This window comes from Amaranthus tricolor, chromosome 10, assembly GCF_026212465.1.
Source record: "Amaranthus tricolor cultivar Red isolate AtriRed21 chromosome 10, ASM2621246v1, whole genome shotgun sequence".
Lineage (NCBI taxonomy): Eukaryota > Viridiplantae > Streptophyta > Magnoliopsida > Caryophyllales > Amaranthaceae > Amaranthus > Amaranthus tricolor.
The window spans coordinates 3880383-3901609 of record NC_080056.1 but is presented as its reverse complement, the minus strand read 5'-3'; the positions used below and the strand labels follow the sequence as shown (position 1 = coordinate 3901609).

Sequence of the window (21227 nt, the reverse complement as noted above, 5' to 3'; positions counted from 1 at the left end):
TTTGACTTGGACTTGTTGAGTCTGATAAGAATAACGCATACTCTAAAATTAGAGATAAGTGCAGAAGATATAAATTTGGTGGACATTATGAATTGAAAAAGTAGCTTGAAGGTGTGTAATAACATAAGATTAAGAGAAAAATTAATAAAAAACGATTATAACAAATATTATGAGTATCACCAACATGGTTACGTAATCTTTTTAGGCTAGTGTTATATATTTATGTTTAATAGATAATAGAGTTATAAAGTTAAAACTGAAATAAATACAAGAAGAAATTACATCAGTGGAGACTGTATGTGAGGAGGAAGATAAATAGATAAAGAAAATTATAAAACCGATAATGAGCATGGAAGGAACTAAAGATTAATAGAACCTCGAACCTTTATGTATAGCTTTAGCTTATTCAGTACTCATACATATGCCAATATAAAGTATATACGCAAAATAAAGTGGAACAATAAGCCAAAAATAAAAATCTAATATTTCTAATACTCCAATTGAGCTAAGATGGGCTAAGATAAACTCCAATATATTTTGATGATACCAAAACTTGACAACAATACTTAATGTGATTAATTCTTAGCTAGTCAATACGAGTATCCTTAAACAAATTTCAAAACTTATTCACCCAAAAAGCCAAACTCTAAATTTAAATTATAAAACACGTGTCAAATATTTGACTAGGATAAAGTCACACTCTTCATACTAATTCATGAAAAACCCATCATCTCATGTTTAAAATTCCAAAAATAGAGTTTAAATATTTGACTCAAGTCTCACTTTGCAACAAGAGACATTGTATGATATTAATTTCACTTAAAAAAGAGTAAGGCTGATTAACAATCTATAATTACAGTTTTTTTTATGGTCGAAAATTCACTAAATATCATAATGATGATATTTTTCTCAAAAACTCTCATATAAAAGACAAAATATAAGATATAGCTATTAAAACAAAAAAGAAAGCTAGGGAGTCAGATAATCATTAATATAATTATTGTAATGTAATTGCCTTTATGTTTGCTTTAATTATTTTTTTTAATCTTATTAGCCTTAATTTTGATCTTAAACATTATCTTGTTGTGTTTTTTGTATTATCTTGACTTGTATTGTTTTGCTTTCTTTTGCTGATTTTTTTTATCCGAGAAAAAATTTTAATCACATTCCTCATAATGAATATGGTTTGCGGTGTTTCATACATGACCATAGTTTTTTAAAATGCATACCTCTCATGCGGTATCACTCACAAGAACAATCCATTCTCTTTGAAGAAAATCCTGCTTGATGTCGATGATGGGCTTGGTGTACCATTTCCCCGGGGCAATTAAATGTCAAGTAAGCCAGCTTTCAATGAAGTAGAGACATAAAGTGACGAAGAATTTCGATTCGAATAATTTGTAAATTACAACCTTAAAGTTTAACACTTTTGCAAATTACAGTCTCAATGTTTATTCTTTGCGAATTACAGTCATCAAAGTATCAAATTTTACAAATTTAGGCCAAAAACACAGAACATCGATCACTTGACTTAAAATTCCGACCACGAAAATGGTCGGAATTTTGTGTTTTGGCCTGAATCTACAAACTTTGATAATTTAATAGCAGTAATTTGCAAAAAATAAATATTAAGACTGTAATTCACGAAAGTGCTAAATTTTATTGCTGTTATTAGCAAATTATTATTTTTAAGTTTTGATCAAGTTACAAATTTACTAAAAAACCATTTACCAAAATAAAGTCAAAATATTCCATTTTGTCTTTGTCACTCAATTTTGACTTCAAAATTTTTGATTTTTCCTTTCTTCACCAAAAACAAGTGAAACTGTGACAATGCAATACGACGTCGTCCTCTTTAGAACAAATCCGTTTTTCCGTGACAATATTTCCCTACAACGAATCAACGTCTTCCTCATTTTCTTTTCCAAGCTTCATCAATCATCATCCATGGCGGACGTCATCTCTCTCTCATTAGTGGCGGACGCACTTTCTCCCACTCACCATCTCTCCATCTTCAATTCTCATCAAATCTCTTCCTCTGTCGTATACTCTATCGACGTCGTCGCACCTCCTCCTGTCAGGTCTCCCCTTTTGTCGTACTTCTGCTCGCCGTACTCTCCTCAATAGACGCCGTCGCACTCGCCTCAAATCTCCTCTTTCCGATGATGAAGGTGATTCCGGATTCTTCGGAGGAAATGACGGTAGCTTTTACGACGGATTCGGCGATGGTAGAGATTGGAATTTCGGCGGTTCCGGCAATGGTGGTGGTGGATTTAATTGGAATGACTTTTCATTTTCTCCTTATCTTGATGATCCGGCTTTTAATTTTGTTTATGAGGTTGTTCGTTGGTTTGTTTTTTCCAATTGTTTGCATTTCGCTTTCTAGAAGGTAGTTCGACTGGTTACCGAGGATCGAGAAAAGGTTACATTACAAATTGCCTGTGTTTGCTGAAAATTTACTGGTAATTTCATTCATATCCATGTACATATTCATGTAAATTCTATTTATCTAATATATTGTTTCTATTGCAAATAGTAGTTGTGAATTGATTGATAATTTTCCGGAACTCCAAGTTTTTAATCTAATCATTTGGTGGCAAATTGCTTGGTTTTTCTGCTTTACAAGATAGTTTTACTGAAATTCTATTATTGACTTGCTCGTAGGAAAAAAATATGCTAGAGTGGAGAAGCATCGTATTTAGGAATATCAAATTTAATTTCAATGAAATTCTAGAATTAAGTTATGTTGTGTGAAGTTGCGGATTTTGTTTTGGATAATTTCTTTAGGATTATTCAATGAGCTAAATTTTGTGCATTCCCTTGGACATATTTCCTAGTCAAGTAACATTCATGTTGGTGTAACTGCCAAAACGCCTAATAATGACGTTAACTTTGAATGTATAATTGAATAATTCTTAGCTTGTATTTTGGAGAAGGACTTTTAAGGACGTGTCAAGTTGTGATATTTTAAGGTTTGTAAATGATCAATGAAGTGATCGATGTGGGGCGTTTGAGGCTTCACTAAGTGCGTGGAACCATGCCTTGATGGGGAGTTAGTTGCTCGAATAAGACAATGTGTGAAACAATCCAGACGAGTGCAGCAGGGGCTACTCGTTCGAGCACCACATTGGATCGTCTGAGCAGCCAAGTCAGAGACGGACAAAAGCCAGCAGCTGCTGCTGCTCGAACGCGCAAGTCATGATGTTTATTGCAATATTTTTTGTGTGATGTTAATTGTGTATTAATTGGTGAATTAAGAGTGGATTCTAGAATGATGTATGAGCTCTATATAAAGCATACATCCTTTATAGAATCAATCACCACAAACAACACAACATGTGAGAGGGCTAGTTCATTTGTATGAAACTTGAGTGTTCTTTGTTTGAATTAGTATGGTGATCTTGAGAGGTTGTGCTCCAATATAAGGGATCATTTTTATTTGTATTGTTGAATCTCAAACCATTGTTGAGGGATACCTCATAAAGTCATTGTGTCCATTCTTCCACTATTTTATTTGTTATTTTCATCTTGTTTTTTATTTAGATAACCTCTTAAGGCTTTCATTTCACACGTTGAGCAAAATCTCAATCTAGATTTAATTACTGAAATACTTGCCTTATTTTCTCCCAGTTAGAATTCTGTGTAACATCATTATGAACACCTTTTCTTCACAATCATCTTGGCAATCGTCATTGTCTCGATGATGATTTCAGGCATCGTCTTATCACATATGTTGGGAAGTATTTTCTTGCATCTGCTGCTGCTATTAAACCCATCGGCAATAGTACCCTTTGGCTCACTAATGACCCTTCAGGACTGCATTTCTGATTGACATGTTGGTGATATAAATCAGTTTATTCATCTCTTTGCTTATATGAGTCACTTTAATCAGATTTGAATCTCAAAGAATTTTACTAACTTTGAATAGGCCTTGTAAGTTTCTTTCTTTGTGATAACCGGAGCTTTATTGGGTAATCACTTGTTTTTCGTTTGAGAAGTTTCTGCATGACGTTTGTAGCAAGAAGTTTCGGATACAATCTTCATGTTAAAATGTATACAAATGTAAGGTTATGTACATATGATCCTCGATCAGCATCATCTATGTGGAAGCTGCTAGTAATAGAATGTTTTACGGCCGATTGTTGGAACTGAGGGAGGGAAGCAAGGAAAAACTAGAGACTGGAAAATAAGCTTGACAATTCTGAGAATACAATTTTATTTGATTTGAAATTGCAGACATTCAATTGATATTTGCAATTAAGGTCAATTGTTATTCTTTTTCTTTATTTGTATTCTCATGCACACGTAGCTTATACTTCTATAAATTCAACTATCTATGAGGAATGAAATAGTTAATAGTTACAATTTACAATAGATCAAGATGGAATATGAAAAGAATTTGTTAGATTAGTCTAAGTTATGAAAGTCGATAAAATATAATATTAGGCCTAGAAAAATAATATAATTTCTCTTTCTTTTCTTTCTTTTCTTTTCTGAACAAACAAATACTAATATATTTCTCTCTAGTCTTTTTTTCCGCTCCCTTCCTTTACATATATATAGTGTTAATTTTGTGCTCAAAACTCTACATTACTAATTTACTAGTATAGTATGCTTCGGATGAGAACACAACAACATATCAAAAGTTTAACGGTAAAACCACAATTTTAAAGATTTGATTAGCGATATGAATTAATAAATCAGTGTCAATGGCCGTAAATATTGATAGTTATATCGTTTGTACTCAATGTAAATACATCTCTAGGTATATAAGCATGTTAGAATAGGCTAATGTAACACCCATAAATTTCCGACCCCTTAACGAAACCAAAATCGTAAAGGACGGGAGGAAGTTCGGGTGTTACATAAAAGAAAAAGGAATAGAATTTATATAAACGTTAATTATTAACTTTAAAAAGATGAGTGAGTGGAAATTTCGGCAACACCTGCCTTAAAACTGTGCGCCTTTGTAGAAAAATAAGTTATTTAGAAGCTAATAAAGTAAAGGCACCAACGGCCTATCAAAACTATGTCACGGCGGAATGATTCGTCGCCAGCTTCTCACATCAACATGCCAAGCATGGATCGTGGTTCCAGTGTCGACGTTTGCGTTTTAAAAAGACTTAACTCCTTAAAACCATACAGAATTATAAACTACGCAGCGGAAATACAAATATACGAGGGAGGAAACAAGGCCTCGTAACAAAACATACACAACCAATGTTTACAAAAGATAACAAGAGCTACAAAATCGAAAGATGGCGACATGACACAGGTTATGCTTCGCCCTCATCACTCTCCCCAAATGCAATGCAATGCAAAAGAAGCTCCAGTACTTGCTACGCCAGTCTATAATCCTCCTGCTGCTCGACATTAGACCAAAGGCCAATGTGTCATAGCAGGACAATCATAGAAAGTCGTCAACAATCAAACATAAACACAAACACGTACACGTCAGTAACTAACATCAAATATAATAAGGCCAACTACTAGATAGCATTATATCATAAAACAACATAAGATGATTTCATAAAACGCAAGCACAGATAGTAACCGTTTATCGGCCACTTATACTCCTTAATTTCATTACGTGCTTTCCAACCCGAACCATGTGCTCTTGGGTAGAATGCAGGTCTTCACGCTCCTCTTTTCAAACATAAACTCTTGCAAAACACGTATAGTATCAACTCGACCAAGGCATTAACAGAATACCTAACACATGACCTTATAGAGCTTGTCTATCTTCAGGTAAGTGTGATCATAATCTGTAATACCCTTGAGGTAACTTAACTTAGGCACACTTCTCACTAGCATGAACTATTCTATCAATAAGTAGATGTTCTATTAATGAGTAAACGTTCTATCAAAAAGTGAACTTTCTATCAATGTGTAAACTTTCTATCAAAGAATGAACCTTCTATCATTAAATAATTTTCGATCAATGAATAAATTTTCTATCACTGAATAACTTTCTATCACTGGATCTTTCTCTACTTCCTGGCATAGTGACACGGCCAAGAGCGTTATCGGCCATCCGGCGCGCATTGGCAAAGTACGAGCTCATGCCCCCTCCATCTGACCCTCTCGGGTCCTACCTTCGGGAAAAACTAACACACTGGGGTACTAAACCAATGAAGAGGCCACCATATTGAGGTTTGCAAGGCCCGCATGGTAACACTTCGGTCAAGGGGCGTTATCGGCCATCCGGCGCCCAATGACCCAAGCATGCTCATACCCCCCTTACGGTGGTCCCGTCGAACCTCACCTAGGGGACTAATAAAACAACCGGACATAATCCAGTTAAGTCACGCCAGCTAATCATAATCTAGTACCTTATCAGATGGGAATAACTTCCACTCTCAACTATTAATGAGCGCCCTGGGATAGCAGCGCGCCAAAACCCACTGAGCCACTCAATAGAATATGAATTCACCTATAAAGGAGTCATTCTAACTACAATTAGGCATAATCTAATTCTTAAATAAATAGGGGGGGTAACACTTTCATTCTCTATAACTATTCTAAGCGCAAGAATTTCATAGTCGACGGCGTTTCGTATAAGGCGTACTCGCTAGTATCTCAATTTTGATGCAGTGCATATTATTACAATGAACAATAATGTCTTAAATAAAAATTGCATATAAGAGTTCGTTACTGCGTGTACGTACCTGTAAGCGTCACTGCACGATCAAAAGTCACAAAATCACTCAACTAAGGCTCTACTTTCCTCTTACGAAATGGGCACCTATATAAGTTATGAGTAGAACTAGTAAGTTCCCTTAACTACTTTGACATACCAAACTAAATACCAAATTAACCGCTATCACCCATTCAACATGAGTTTTCGATTACTCTAGCACGCACACAACTCATTCAATACAAGTCAAAATCATTAACTCAACACAACATAAGTCTTTCCGTCAATTTAAAGTAGAAGTATGTGTGAATAGTTTCTTTACATTAATTAATTTTGAGCATATCGGCTCGCGTTACCCAAAAACAACTAATCACAACTAAATCTTACAATTTTAATATAACATTAATATAGCGATGAGGCAAATCTTAGAGTTAACGTATCACGATAACATTTGTTACATTCTCCAAAGCTATTAGGAACTATAGTTAAAACAACATGACAATTAACTTAAGCAACCATCGACGATAAGTTGACATTATGCTCTTGGCTTACTAATATCATGTATCTATAACTTCAATAACAACCTCATAAGGGTATTTGTAATTCACAACAATCAAACCACAACAATTAGTAACTATTATTTCCAATTTAATCAATCGAAATCACTTTCATAGTCAACTAACATCATCACCATTAATAATTATTCACAATAATAACCAATCGACCAAATCTTAAAACAACTTGTAAAGTTATTTAATCAATCATCACCAAAATATAGTATAATAAAACACACATTATTAGTAATTTCATCTCTAAATCCAAGCCCTAATCGTTTCGTGTTCAAAGAAAACAATATTTAATCACTACCCATACTAAGATTCGAAGAAACTAATACAAAATCAATACACAACCCATAATTTCAATCACACTTCAAACCCTTAGTCATAAACATGTTTAATTCATCAATCAAATTCTTACCCACAAAAAGATTCAATGAAAATAATACAAGTTCAACACTTTTCATTCATATTTCAAAAACCTAATTTATAAGTACATTCAAATCATCAATCCAATTCTCACTCATTACAAGATTCAATAACAATCATACAAAGTTCAACACTTTTCTCATAAACTTTATAAATTTTAATTGGAACAAAGATGAAATCAAATAAGAGTAAAGAGATGGCTCACAAAATAAACTAGCAAGAGGATGAAGAAGTGAGAGGAGGTCACCACGGAGGCGGTGGCGCAGGGCCAAAACCGGCTGCCCAGCAGCCAGTTGCTAGCGGCACGAAAATGCTACACGATTGTTGGTGGGGAAGAACGCAGCCACGGCTGCTTCTGTGAGGAGGCAAACGCAGCCTATTGGCGGCTGCTGGAAGCTACGGCGGAGGCGTGGCTCTGGGGCTACTGCTGAACCGTGAGGGGGAGGGATGTGAGAGAGAAGAGAAGAGAGGGAAGAGAAGGAGGGATTGACGGCTCCTTTGGGCATTTAGGGTTTTCACGGGTTTTATACTCGTTATTGCTATTATCATTATTATTACTATTATTATTATTATTTTGTTTATTTATTATTAGGTTTATTTATTTATTTATTTTTTTATCTCGATTAATTTTCTTGTGAGACCCAATTAAGAGACTCACTTTTATAGGCTCACACATTTTAATAAATAATCATTTTGATTCGAACCTCTTTAGTTAAGAAATCGTAACTATATTTTTAATATATATATATATATATATATATATATATATATATATATATATATATATATATATATATATATATATAAAAGTTAACATTTACATTTATGTATGCAAGAAATTTATTAAACTAATTCAGAAATAATTTAATATAATTGTAAAATCTTTAAAAATTATTAAAATATTAAATAATTTCATTATTAAAATCTCGGGGTGTTACAGCTAACGAATGCAAAAGTGTGGGCCTAAAGGTGGCACGAAAGGTTAATGACCATGGCTCGAAGGTGCACCAATGAACCATGGTTATATACAAGTATTAAGGTGATTTAAGCAATTAAAGTAATGTAAACATAACATAAAGATTTAAGGTGGTTCACCATTAATGAGGCTACATCCACCATACTAAGCTAGTGTATCATTATGTGTTTAAAGAATATAGGAGCTTGAGAGCTCATTACAATATTGAAGGAACTACATCAATAGAGAGTGTATGTGTGAGCTATACATTGAGTAGAGAATTAAATAGAGCATGGTAAAGATAAGATTGGGAGGCTCAAGCTTGTAACTTGGCTCAACATCAATACATACAACATATATACATATATAGGCAAAGGAGGGACAAATGGAACAACAATATCAAAGTGGACAACAGCTATAAGGAGGTCAGCAGAGGCAGCAGGTCTGCTCTGATTTCTTCCCTTGCTTGCCTTTTCTTTTCCATGATACCCATGGTCTCCCATGCTCTTACACATTGCATATAGGACTGAATATTTGCTCTTCTAGTCTTCACATGTCAAAGATACACTATCAATAGTACCATGTACTAATTGATTCCCATATAACCAATCATAAAATGTGATGTGTCTTTACCATCCATTTTATTAAATACTTAAGGTCTAGTAATCTTCTGTGTTACTTCTAACCTTTAAGCAAAAAATTCTTCCACATTTTAATTGTCATTTAACTCATAATTAATTAATACAAAACTCAAGTCACAACAATATCTAGTTGTATTAGTGGCAAAGAGAATCAATCTCCAACCTCTTGATCCTAGAATCAAGCATTTGCTACCAACAATAACCAAACATCTACAATTATGCAGCGCTAAATAGAATGTGGTGCTATTAATATATGGTTGTGTTATTTTATTTTAAAGTATAGAATTCATTTTAAAAATTATAAATGAAGAATTTGAATATGATAAGGGCTAAAAAATCATTTTGAAATTCTCAACTTTAACTACTTTAAACAAATACTTTTATCTGAGTTCATCTCTCACTGACACATATATTCTCAAAATAAGGAACTCATATTCTCCTAATTTATATTAATTGGATTTTTTAATCTATGTCTGAAGTGCTTATCATGGCAAGAACGTCTCATATAACAATTTGTTAAAAATTGTGAAATTGACTCATATTTAAATTTAGGGGGTGTTTGACAATTGACTGTTGACTTTTTTAGTTGGCTTATTTAACCAGCTGGAAACATTGGCTATTTTTGTTGACTTTTACGCTAGCTGAAAAAGCCAACTATTTATGGAGATGTTTGGTAAATTTAGATATGGTTGTTGGCTGTTTATTATGAGAAAAAGTGGATTATTAAGTCAAAAGTCAACCAAAAAGCTAATTGGAGTAACTTTTTTATATTGGCTGAAAAATCAACTTTTCAACTGACTTAAGAGCCATTTATCAAACAGTTTTTTAACTGTTTGATAAACCAACAAACTAAAAGTCAAAAACCAACGAAAAAGCTAAGCAAAAAGTCATAAACCAAACACCCTAAACTTTTATAATTTGTCAATCACTGAATTAATTAAATTCAATTCTAAATTTCAAGTTGAATTCATCGTTTTAAAATAGCATATAAGGGTGTTCATTAGCATTGATATTTAAGACATAAGGGTAGATTACAACTATCTTTAAAAAAAAAGGGATGAATACAACTTATTTAACGCTATAATTGGCCCTTAAAATTGAATATAACAAAATTTGTAACTGAAATCAACGACTTTTGGCTCGTCTTAAAGGCCTTAGGAATGAGAAAGCCAAAAACCTTAAAAAAATTATTCTCTAGTGAGTATTTTATATTTTTTTCGAGAAATTGGGAGTATAATATATTAATATTACTAATAACTTAGGATTGTCAATCTAACAATCAACGACTAGCCCATTAATTTGATATATCTCATTTCCTTATAGATAAGAACAAATCACTAGAAATAAAAAATTATAAAAATAAAACAATGATTAAGTACGGATAAAATGACGAGGTTAAATAATTACTTTATGTGTCCTTAAAAAAAGCATCACTTAATAATAAAAATGTACTATTTTTTATTAATTACATAAAAATTAAAAAAATAGAAATATTTAAATTGTATGATTGATATAAAAATAGTGTTGAGAACTATGGATGAAAATAAAAAAAAAATAAGGAAAATATTTCTATAATAAGAGATTATGGCAAATAAAAAAACAAACTAAAAAAAAACATGACAGTCTTTTTGGAACAAAGGTAGTATATAGGAGAAATGAAAAAAAATAAAATGAAAAATAGCTTAAATATATAAATGAGAATAAAAAAGGTATAACTGTATAAGACATGATCGACCAAAGAAAAAAATAAATTCAACGAGACAAGCAAAAAGATAAAATTATCTTTTAGGAAATTGTAGTATAAACAAAGTTTTCTATTACAATACTATTTGCTGATGTTAGAGAATTATTTTCGATGATTCCATTCACGCATCTTCCCGAATTATTCTCTTTATTATTATTTTAAGTAAGTTTTGTTTCAGTATTTTAGTTATTTTTTCTTTGATCACTCTATGTTTGTCTGTAAACATTTAAAGGTCACAAGTAATCACTTTAAGCGACCATAAAAAGTTAAAACTTTAAAACTATAAGTAATGATTTTTAGATTATAAGTAATTACTTTAAAATAGTTGGTGTATATTAAGTCAAATCAAAAGAAATAGTCTCACAGTAAAATCGTATTATATAATAATTTATGTTTTATTTTTGTTTATCTTTTTGCTTTAACCAACTTGATTGATGGAAATCCTAATAATTAATAAATTTAAGAAACCCATTAAGGAATTGCGTCATTTATTGTTGTATCTTAGCCATTAGCCCAATACATAACCATTATTGATCGTGTACTTAATTAATTTAATTTGTTTAATCATTTATTGTAATTTCAACGACTGAATAATGCATTATGTAATGGTATCATGCATGATAGCCAGAGTTTTCTCCAACACGAATTACTTTCGTGTATTTTGTTTGAAATAAATTCATCAATTTAAACCCGAGCTGAAGCGATTAAAAACATCACAAGTTTAGCACGACTCAAGAACGTTCTAAGGTCTTCACTTGTTGGTAGACAGCTCTATGTATTAAGAAGACGGAATTTGACAATTGGTTTAATTTTTCGTGGGTGTTAGACAATTGGTTTTTTTTTTGCTAGTTGCAAGTTGGTTATGTTATTGTTCGATTTGGGCCATTTGGCTAATAGTTGGCTTCTTAATGCAGAAAATTTGAATAAAATAAGATATTTTAACAACTTAATTTCAAAAATAAGCTTCGTGAAAACTTAATTCCTAAAATAAGCGTCCGTACATCCAAACCTAGCCTTGGAGTAAGTCGCTGTTACTAACAGCGACTTAATGCGTTTTAAGTTTTCAGTTCTCAGTTACTTCCTCATTCCAATCTACGAGATTAAGGAGTTGATCAGTTAACTTTAAAGTCGCTGTTACTAACAGCGACTTAAGGAGTTGACTGGTCAACTCCCTAAGTCGCTGTTAGTAACAACAACTTATGACTTTTAATTTTTATTTTTTGTCTTTCGCTGTTAGTAACAGCGACTTACTCCAAGACTAGGTTTGGATGTACGGACGCTTATTTTGGGAATTAAGTTTTCACGTAGCTTATTTTTAAAATTAAGTTGTTAAATAATCTTATTTTGTTCAAATTTTCTCTTAATGCAGTGGGTTGTATATGGTTTGATTTGGGCTATTTGGCTAATAGTTGGCTTCTTAATGCAATGGATTATATATGGTTTGGATCGGTAAGTTGTGTGTCGTCTACGACATGATATTAGAAGGAAATATTTATATATATCAATTTCATGCTATCCATAATGTACATTAAAAACTCTACATAAAAATAAATAATTTAACATTATACTTCTTTAACAAGTTAATTTAATCCAATCAAGTGTAACATTTGACATTTTATATGTACTCTGATGCATTACTTTGACTCTCAATACTCCCTCCTATTCATCCAATGTGTTTCATTTGACTTTTCACTATTTTTTAGGTGGTCAAAATGGGACCACATGTGAAAGAAAAAGTGGAGTATTTTAAAATTTTAATAGGAGGTAAAGTTGAGTTAATAGGTGTAAAATTGTGAAAAAGTTATGTTTAGCAAGAGTAAATTGATAAAGTTAATATAACCAAAATAGAAACGAGACATTTAGAGTGATTTGGCCAAAGAAGAAAATGAGACACTTAAGGTGAATAAGAGAGAGTATTATTTTTATTACAAAATAGATTAGGAATAAGTAAAAATCATCATCATCTGACATCATCATTATACCTATTGTATCTCATTTATAGAAAAACTATAATCAAAGTTTGGAGAGGGAAGAGAGACGACAATTCATACCTATAAAAAAAGTGCAGTCAAAAAGTCCTTCAACTCAACTGAAAATCATTTTTCAATGTTTTTTTAAAAGAAAACTTATCTCTAATTAAAAATACCCGATTCTTTATTTTTGAAAAAATACTTCTATAGTGATGTAAAAGAATGAGTGTGGACACAGAATAAGACCCATAAAAGTTGTAGAAAAGAATAAAAAAGAGTGGTGCACAATCCGACAACAGCAAATGGCTCCAACTCTAATATGTCACACGATACAAATTTATCAACAATTGCACCGTATCATTATCATATACTTTCTCCCTTTCAATATAGTCGTAATATTGGAAAAACAAACACTATATATTTATTTTTTTAATTTATAATTTATAAATTAAAATATAGTCAAGTGTGATCTTATTTAATTTGTATCGATATAAAGATTATTAATATTAAATTTTTATAATTTTATATTATACATAATTATAGATATTAAAAATTACATTAGTGTATTGAATTGCGTAAAAATACAAATATTGAATGTATTTTAAAACGGAGGTAGATATCATAAGCTATCTTAGTACTACTATGTCATCTTCTACAACATTTAATATTGATACAAACATTACTTATTATTCCCATTTCAAATATAAAAAATATTTTAAAAAAACCTCATGATGCGCAACAAGATTCTATTAAAAATAATAATTGATTTTAATAAATGCTGATTATCGTTGCATATAGTAAAGAAGAATTAAGAAATAATTAGAATGAGGAGAATGATATTTTAATATGAAAAATCAAGTAAATTTTAAAAGTTGTTTTAAAATAAATAAATAAAAGGTGAAGAACATATATATCCGAACAAAATAAGTAATCTATTAATTGAATTATAAAATATTGTGAAATTGTGAATGAAATAGTTGTATAAGATGTAAATAAAATCCATTTTTATAAATAAAAAGTCATTAATAGGTAAATATTTTTTTATTAAAATTGCTACAACTGCTACCTAAAACTCTCAAAACAAAAAACATAATTATGAGAATCTCTAATAAAACATTTCTAATATAACAATATAAAAAATTGAGAAAAATGGAAAAGAACACCTAATAAATAATAAAATTAGTTTACATGTATAACATGTTTACGTTTACACGCAACTCAATAACGAAAAATTTATTTTATTTACTTGCAAGACAAAAAAATAAATTACAAAACAACAAAACAAAACACATTACAAGGACCTAACAATATATAGAATCTACACAACTAATTCAATCCAAAACATATCACATTTAAAAACTTTAAAGAAAAATATAACAAATTACAACGTCTTACATCCCATTACTGTTCTTGCAAATTTATTATCAGAAAATATTTTTTCCGTAATATGTCATTGTTAATAACAGATTTATTTATATTTTTACTATTAAAAGAGGCGAAGCATCAATAATAACATGTGATTCAAAAGAAAAAATTATCATTGAGGTCATTATAATCGAGTATAGAAAGGAACTCGTCCATGACCCAAGAATGACTCAGTGAGTCAGATTCAGCGAGTTGACTACGATGGTCCAGCTCAAGTATTGATTCCAGCTCTGACATCTGCTGCTCTAACTCATTCTGCTTCCCAATACCATTATTTCCCTCTGAATCAACATTATCCTTATCTTCCCATAAACCCATGTCCACCATTGGGACTTGAGTCGACTCAATTGAGTCATAACTCATCTGAGTCGACTCGGAAGAACTCGAAATGCACAGCCGCTTTGTCGCCGGATGAAAATCGGTTTCCTCCGAAGGCGGCGGCGGTGTTGGTGGAGGAAGAGAATCAGGGAAGTTGAGCTTGGCCTTGTCTCCGCGTATTTTCTTAGCAGCCGCATCATAAGCGCGGGCAGCTTCTTCGGGGGAGTTGAAGGTACCGAGCCAGACCCGGACACCTTTTCTCGGGTCTCGGATCTCTGCCGCCCATTTCCCCCACGGGCGCTGCCTAATTCCTCGGTACACGTTTTTTCTACTTCTCCGAGTCTTACTAGGTTTAGTTACTTCCGTCACTCGGTTGTCTTCTTCTTTGGTGTTCTCCCCATCAAATTGCAGGCCTAGACACATTTAATTACAAGGTTAATGAAAATCATGCGAACAAAATAAAATCATAAAAATACTTTTTTTTTCTTTTACTTTTAACTAAATGTTACTTTGATCATTAATGAATAATTATTAGGCAAAATTACCCCTAAATAATAAAATATCCCGTTAATTTTCCTACAATAATAACAAATATTGATTAAGTATGAATAATAAAAATTGAAAGTAGTGTTTTCCTAGAAAATCCTTAACATGTTAAAAATTAAACTATAGGTGATTATAAAGAAAAATTGGTAAATTAGTTAATAGAGTAAAATTGGTATTATTTTAGGAAAATATACTAAATTGATATTATTCATGGTTATTTACTGTAATTTTTCCTAATTGTTTAGGATGTTTTAATTATTCATGTTAGAACTATTGTACAGAGAAAATATAATTGTTTTATATGCCTTATTGGATATTTTTATAATATTAAATTTTATAATTTTAAATTGTAAATAACTTTAAATATAAACAATCGGGTAACTATATAAGAGCGTGTAAAAAGGTGTTTTGAGTGCAATTAAAAAATAAAAAAATATTAAAATAAAATAGGCGAAACAAAAGTCATTAATTAATTGTCATTAACTATAAAAAAATATTGACATATATTATATAAAGTTTTATAAATATTTTTAAAAATATTATTTTTTTTATTATTTAATCTAAAATTAAATATACTTTTATAATTTTTTTGCCTATGAAATAAAAAGATCTTGAGCCACCACTCATGAAATAGAATCGACTTTGAAATTAGTTTTACGTTGGTATGAGTACTTGATCCATATTATATTAGTGTCTCCAAAATAAGAAAATAATTAAAAAACTTACCGAGTTTTGGGGGCCCGTTGGGTTTAGGAGAATAATTGGAATGAGGAAAGTTGTAAGAGTTGAGAAGATCGGCGTCGAGTTCGGACCATAGATCTTGGGTGGTTAAGTTGCGGCGGCCGCGCTTGGCGGCGATAAGGTCGGAAATAATGGCACCACCACACATGATATAATGGATTTGATTTCCAACATTCACTATGATGGGTTTGTAGTTGACGTAGCTTCAATAGAAAGGTAGATATGAATGAGAGAAGAAAGAAAGGTGGGAAGGTTTGGTTTGGTTTTATAGAGAGAGTAGTGTGGAAGATTGTGACTTGTGATATGCAATCATAAATCATAAAGATAATGATAAATACTAGACTAGTGGAGTACTAACTATGGAGGAAAAATACAAATTTAAATAGGATACCTTAATTTCGAATTTTCGAGAAATTATTGAATTAGAGATTAATTTATATTTGTAATTAAAAAATTGACTCATTTGTATATTGTAGTAAGATTAATAAATAGTGAAATTATTTAAATTGTGTGTATGAATTGAAAGATGGTTGAAATGTATGGATGAGTATAAAATTAAAGGTTGTAGTAAAGTGTTTTCTCCAAATCAGAACAAATGTCTCATTTGATTTTTTTAACACTATTTATGAATTACTCTGTATTTGTATTTTATTTCTTAATCTAGATGTTAAATTACAGTCGCGTGAGATCTTGTTTGATTCATCTCAATACAAATTTTATTAATATCAAACTTTTATAGCTTTATTATGTACAATTAAAAATATTTAGAATTAGTTTAATATATCAAAGAGCGTAAAAACTAAATGAGACAATTTGATATGAGTTGAAGGGATCCAGAGTAATAGAAAGAAACTAAAAAAAGTGTAAAAATTTTTCAAAAATAAAATAAATAAAATAGACTATTAATAAAATTGAAACGATAGGGAGAAAATTAATATAAACCCTCATGAAAATCAAACTTAATATGTTATTAGAAGGAATGGTACCACCTCTCCTAATTTCATCATCTCCCGAGGCTCATCTACAAGAAATCAAAGGTCCCTTTGTAGTAAGAGAGGTAGGTATAGCGAGGAAGTACTAATAAATGCCACCAAAACGAATAAATATTTGTAAATCGCGCCAATTTTATAGAGATAAAGATTGTAGAATGTATATGATAAAACTTAACAAGTCATGAGACTCACGACACCTTAATAGAGGGCAAGGAATATAATATAAGACGCTTATATGAAAGGATTATATCAACATAAATTAAACGACAATAACAACGATATAAGATGAAAAATGAATAAGATTAATGTTATTGTATACTTATTTTGTATTTTTAATCTCTTGCACTTTTTTTTTTGACTTTTTCATATTGTTGCTTCTTAAAATTGAAGTTACACTTGGGAGTATATACTTTCAGCTATTGAGTTTAGATCATATATTTACCCAAAGACCAAAATAAAGCCTTTTAACTAAACAATTAGTGATTTGATGTAGTTTTAATTATGTTTTTTTTTTTTTTTCTTTTGCACTATGTTTGGATAAAATTTGAAAAGAAAAAAAAAATAAAAAAAAGGGGAAGGGGAAAGGAAAAGAAGGGTGATAAAAGTTTTTCTTCCAAATCTTTTTAAATTTAGAGATTTTCTATTTTATTATCCATAAAAAAGAGCCTTTCTTTTTCTTCATTTTCTTTCATTCAAACACACTCTTAAATTCTAGAGACTTACGTTTTGAATGTATCATCTAGCTAGCAAATTACTCCACATTTTAGTTTTCTTCTAGAATTAATTAGTTTGTTTTGCTGTGATTTGTTGTTTAAAATTAAACAGATTTTGTCATTTGATAAAGGGACAACAATTTCTTGGTCTAAAATAAGAAATGTCAAAAGTGAGACTAAGGTAAATGAAGAATATATTTAGAAGACTAAGTGTGCTCAACGATGGACCAACACAAGCAAATATGCAATGAATATGATGCCATAGTCACCTACGTATTCAATATTCCTCTATTCACTCGTTTATTTTTAGGCCTATGAGTAAAAGCTAAGTAAGAGCTTTTAAATCCTTAAGGCATAACGAATAATATAATACATTTTTTATTTTTTATTGTTAATATTTGAACTAATTAAATAAAAAGCACTTATAACTCATATTATTTAGCAAAAAATGTAATTATATTTAAATTTACTTCAAATAAATATCACTCAAACAAAAAAATAAATTTTTTGGACCCTAAAAAATTTGAGACCCTGGACAGGTAGTCCGCTTTGCCTTTACTAATCCCCATTTATTTTTGGTACAAAAACTAAACAATTGGGTTTAATGAGTTAAAATAGTAAAATATATAAAGTAAAAGTAGTGAGGATATTTCTAAAAGTAGAAATAAGGCAAACTTATTAAATTAGACTCAAATAAAAAAAATAAGGTAAATTAAGTGTAATGGTCAAGTATATATGAGAGCATGAACAATGAAGAGGACAAATATATCTCTTCACAATTCTATCTTTTTTTCTCCATTTAACACATCATATTCTCTTTCCCCCACATCATTTTTCACTATTTACATCCTCCTCCTCATTCTATTCCTTTAATTTGTCCAATATCCAAGGGTAAACTTTTTCATCCTCTTTTCATTTTCTCTCTCCTACTCACATATAGTCCACTACACATTCTTTTTCCTACCCAAATTTAATAATTATAATTTGTGTAATTATTGAATGATAAATATTATTTACTCAATTTTCATATAATTAATTAATTAACGAATTATTAGTCTCGCAACCCACAAAAAAATATTCATAATTTCATATTTTATAACTTAAAGAAACAAAGTACATACATTAATTAAATGTTCGGAAAACATAGAATTTTTTAAAAAAAATACTACTACGTTTTTCTATTCGGAAAACATAGAAAATTAGTCTTGTAATTATTGAGTTATTTTGAGGGTTTGGGTAGTATGGAAAGTTGAAATTTCTTCCATAATTTGGATTATTTGGATCTATAATTAAGGATATCATAATGTGAATGAAATTATCAACAAGAAAATGAGTTTAGATAGGTAGTATAGAAGAAAGAGAAAAGACCGCAAAATTAAGGTGTGTGAAATGTAGGCAAATTTAGGTTCATTTTATAGAGAGAAAAAAATAAAGCCGTTGGTGAAATTATTTTGAAATTTTGTTTTACCGTTTTTTTATGACCGTTTTAAATAATTCCATTATAAAAAAAATCAAACTTAAATTCAACTAATCAAATTGTGTCAAGTGCCAATTCTCTTGGCCCAAATACTTTTTTTTTTCCTCCTTTATCACCCTCCCAACGTAAGAATGCCTTTATTTTTTTGTCCTATTTAATCCTCTTGCATCCATCTACATCCTCTTTATGGAGAGGATCATGACCAATCCTCTTAGCCAAGAGGATTGTTATTTTCTCTACATATCTAAGAGGATAGTTAAGAGGAGGAAAAAAAATAATAAGAGGAAAGTGAATCCTCTTGAATGTTCATGGTCACAGACTCTAGTTTCCATTGAATAGTCAGCTTAAAAGCAAAAGCCAGAATTAAAGTGCATGCACCTTTGCATGTTTTTCTAAGAGTATCCAAATTTTAACTACCATCCCTATAAGAAGTGAAGTGGTAATCCAGTGTTAGGGTTTACATTTTCGGAATTAGCTATTGATAATTGTACTTCTATTATGGTTTTTATGTCGTAAGTATTAGATATGCAGGTAGCTATTAGTTGTGTAATTATATTGAAATCATACTTTTTATTTTGAAACGCGAAGAATTTATGCACCACTACTTAAATTATGGTCAAATATCGATATTTTCTGGGTTAAGTAATAATTAAACTAACCAAATCACTAAAAACTATCAAAATTGTTACGTTAAAGACACTCTATAGTTAAACATTTTATTTTTCAAGGTGTTAACGATTGTGAACTTTATACTATTCTTGTACTAAATATATTAGTTTTTATATCGCTATTCACCATTTAACAAAATGAATTATACGTACTTCTTCTTTTAGAATAATTCTTTGTTTTCAAATTGGTAAATTATGAATAAAAAATAATTGTAATGTAGTAAATTGAAAAAAAAGAGATTTTTGTTAAGAGCTTATTAAAACAATATGACATATCACATATTTTGAACTAATTTTTATTAAAGTTTACTTATACTTTTAAATTGAGCTTAACTGTTAAATTTTCCTATCATTTGAATGGTAGGTAATTGATTTATGGGCATATGTGAACTGATACATTTTCTTCTTTGTAAATGACAGCTCAGATATTTTCTATGATGTTCATTTCGTTTAAAATATTTTATTTTGAGAAGAGTAAAATTTAATTAAGATTTTTAAGATATATATAGAGGTTAAAATATATCTATATGAGATCTTGTTATATTCATTCTAAAATTTACTTTAAAAACTGCATAAAAAATAAACAAAAAGAATAGAGCAAGTATGTTATAAGGTTTGGATATAAACAATAAAGCGGCACAACCATGAGAAATGCACTAGGTCATAAAATTATGCTCTCTTCCATTCACCTTAATAGTCCTATTAGACTTTTGACACTGTTTATCAATCACTTTTAACTTGTATTTTATTCTTAACATATAAGTTAATAACATAGTCAAGTGGAATCTTCTTTGATTCGTTTCAATGTAAAGATTATTAATATCAATTTTTTACAATTTTCAATTATGCACAATTAGAGATGTTAATAGAATTATTACATTGATAAATGGACCTGATCGAATAGAACTATTAGGATGAATATGACTATATGAGAAACTATTTTAGTTTTTACTCCATCCCTTATCATTTGTGTTCTTTATTACGTACTTTTCTTTTTTTATTCAATTACGTATTTTTCGTAAGTACATGTATTTTTGCTAACAGTAAGTAAACTATGAGATTATTTCATCGTGAGACGGATCCATACAAGCAAGTTAAAAAAATATTAAAAAACCAATAAAATATCAGAATTCACACTTATAATTTAAAAAAATAATTTTCGCCGACTACATAAAATCATCACAATAAAGAATTAGTGTTTTGCTAAAAACATCACCTGTTCAAGAACATGGCATATTCCTTTCAAGTCTCAAGTCTTGAATTTTGATAAAGACAAATTAAAGACAAAATTAATCCACCGTTTCTTACGACGGAAAGAAATCATGTCTATAGAATATAGTCAACTTTGGCAACACTTATGACTTATTTCAACAATTTTTATCTGTACGGGCATGTCAAGAATAAAGACAGATTT

General features: G+C 30.3%; 1 protein-coding gene and 1 long non-coding RNA gene across 3 annotated transcripts; both read right to left on the bottom strand.

Annotated features, from left to right (window-relative positions):
* LOC130825372 (uncharacterized) lies at positions 1–8128 on the bottom strand. 2 transcript variants are annotated; one of them, XR_009046885.1, is made up of 4 exons: positions 7829–8128; positions 6669–6745; positions 3920–5363; positions 1–3824 (listed from the first exon to the last, which is right to left on the bottom strand). It is a non-coding gene; the product is annotated as an uncharacterized LOC130825372 (long non-coding RNA). The 2 variants fall into 2 exon arrangements; XR_009046884.1 differs by having other exon boundaries at positions 3920–6745.
* A 6093-nt stretch (positions 8129–14221) lies between these two features.
* Positions 14222–16346, bottom strand: LOC130826176 (ethylene-responsive transcription factor RAP2-3). Its single transcript, XM_057691738.1, has 2 exons — positions 15949–16346; positions 14222–15089 (listed from the first exon to the last, which is right to left on the bottom strand). Exons 1-2 carry the CDS (start codon positions 16109–16111, stop codon positions 14455–14457), a joined length of 798 nt encoding a protein of 265 aa, XP_057547721.1. The 5' UTR covers positions 16112–16346; the 3' UTR covers positions 14222–14454.
* Between the last annotated feature and the right edge of the window lie 4881 nt (positions 16347–21227).

Excerpts from the sequence above, each read along its gene's own strand:
- LOC130826176 (XM_057691738.1), bottom strand. The coding sequence starts at position 16,111 with ATGTGTGGTGGTGCCATTATTTCCGACCTTATCGCCGCCAAGCGCGGC. Across the intron at positions 15,090-15,948 it reads CAACGGGCCCCCAAAACTCG|GCCTGCAATTTGATGGGGAG; the intron begins GTAAGTTTTTTA and ends AAATGTGTCTAG.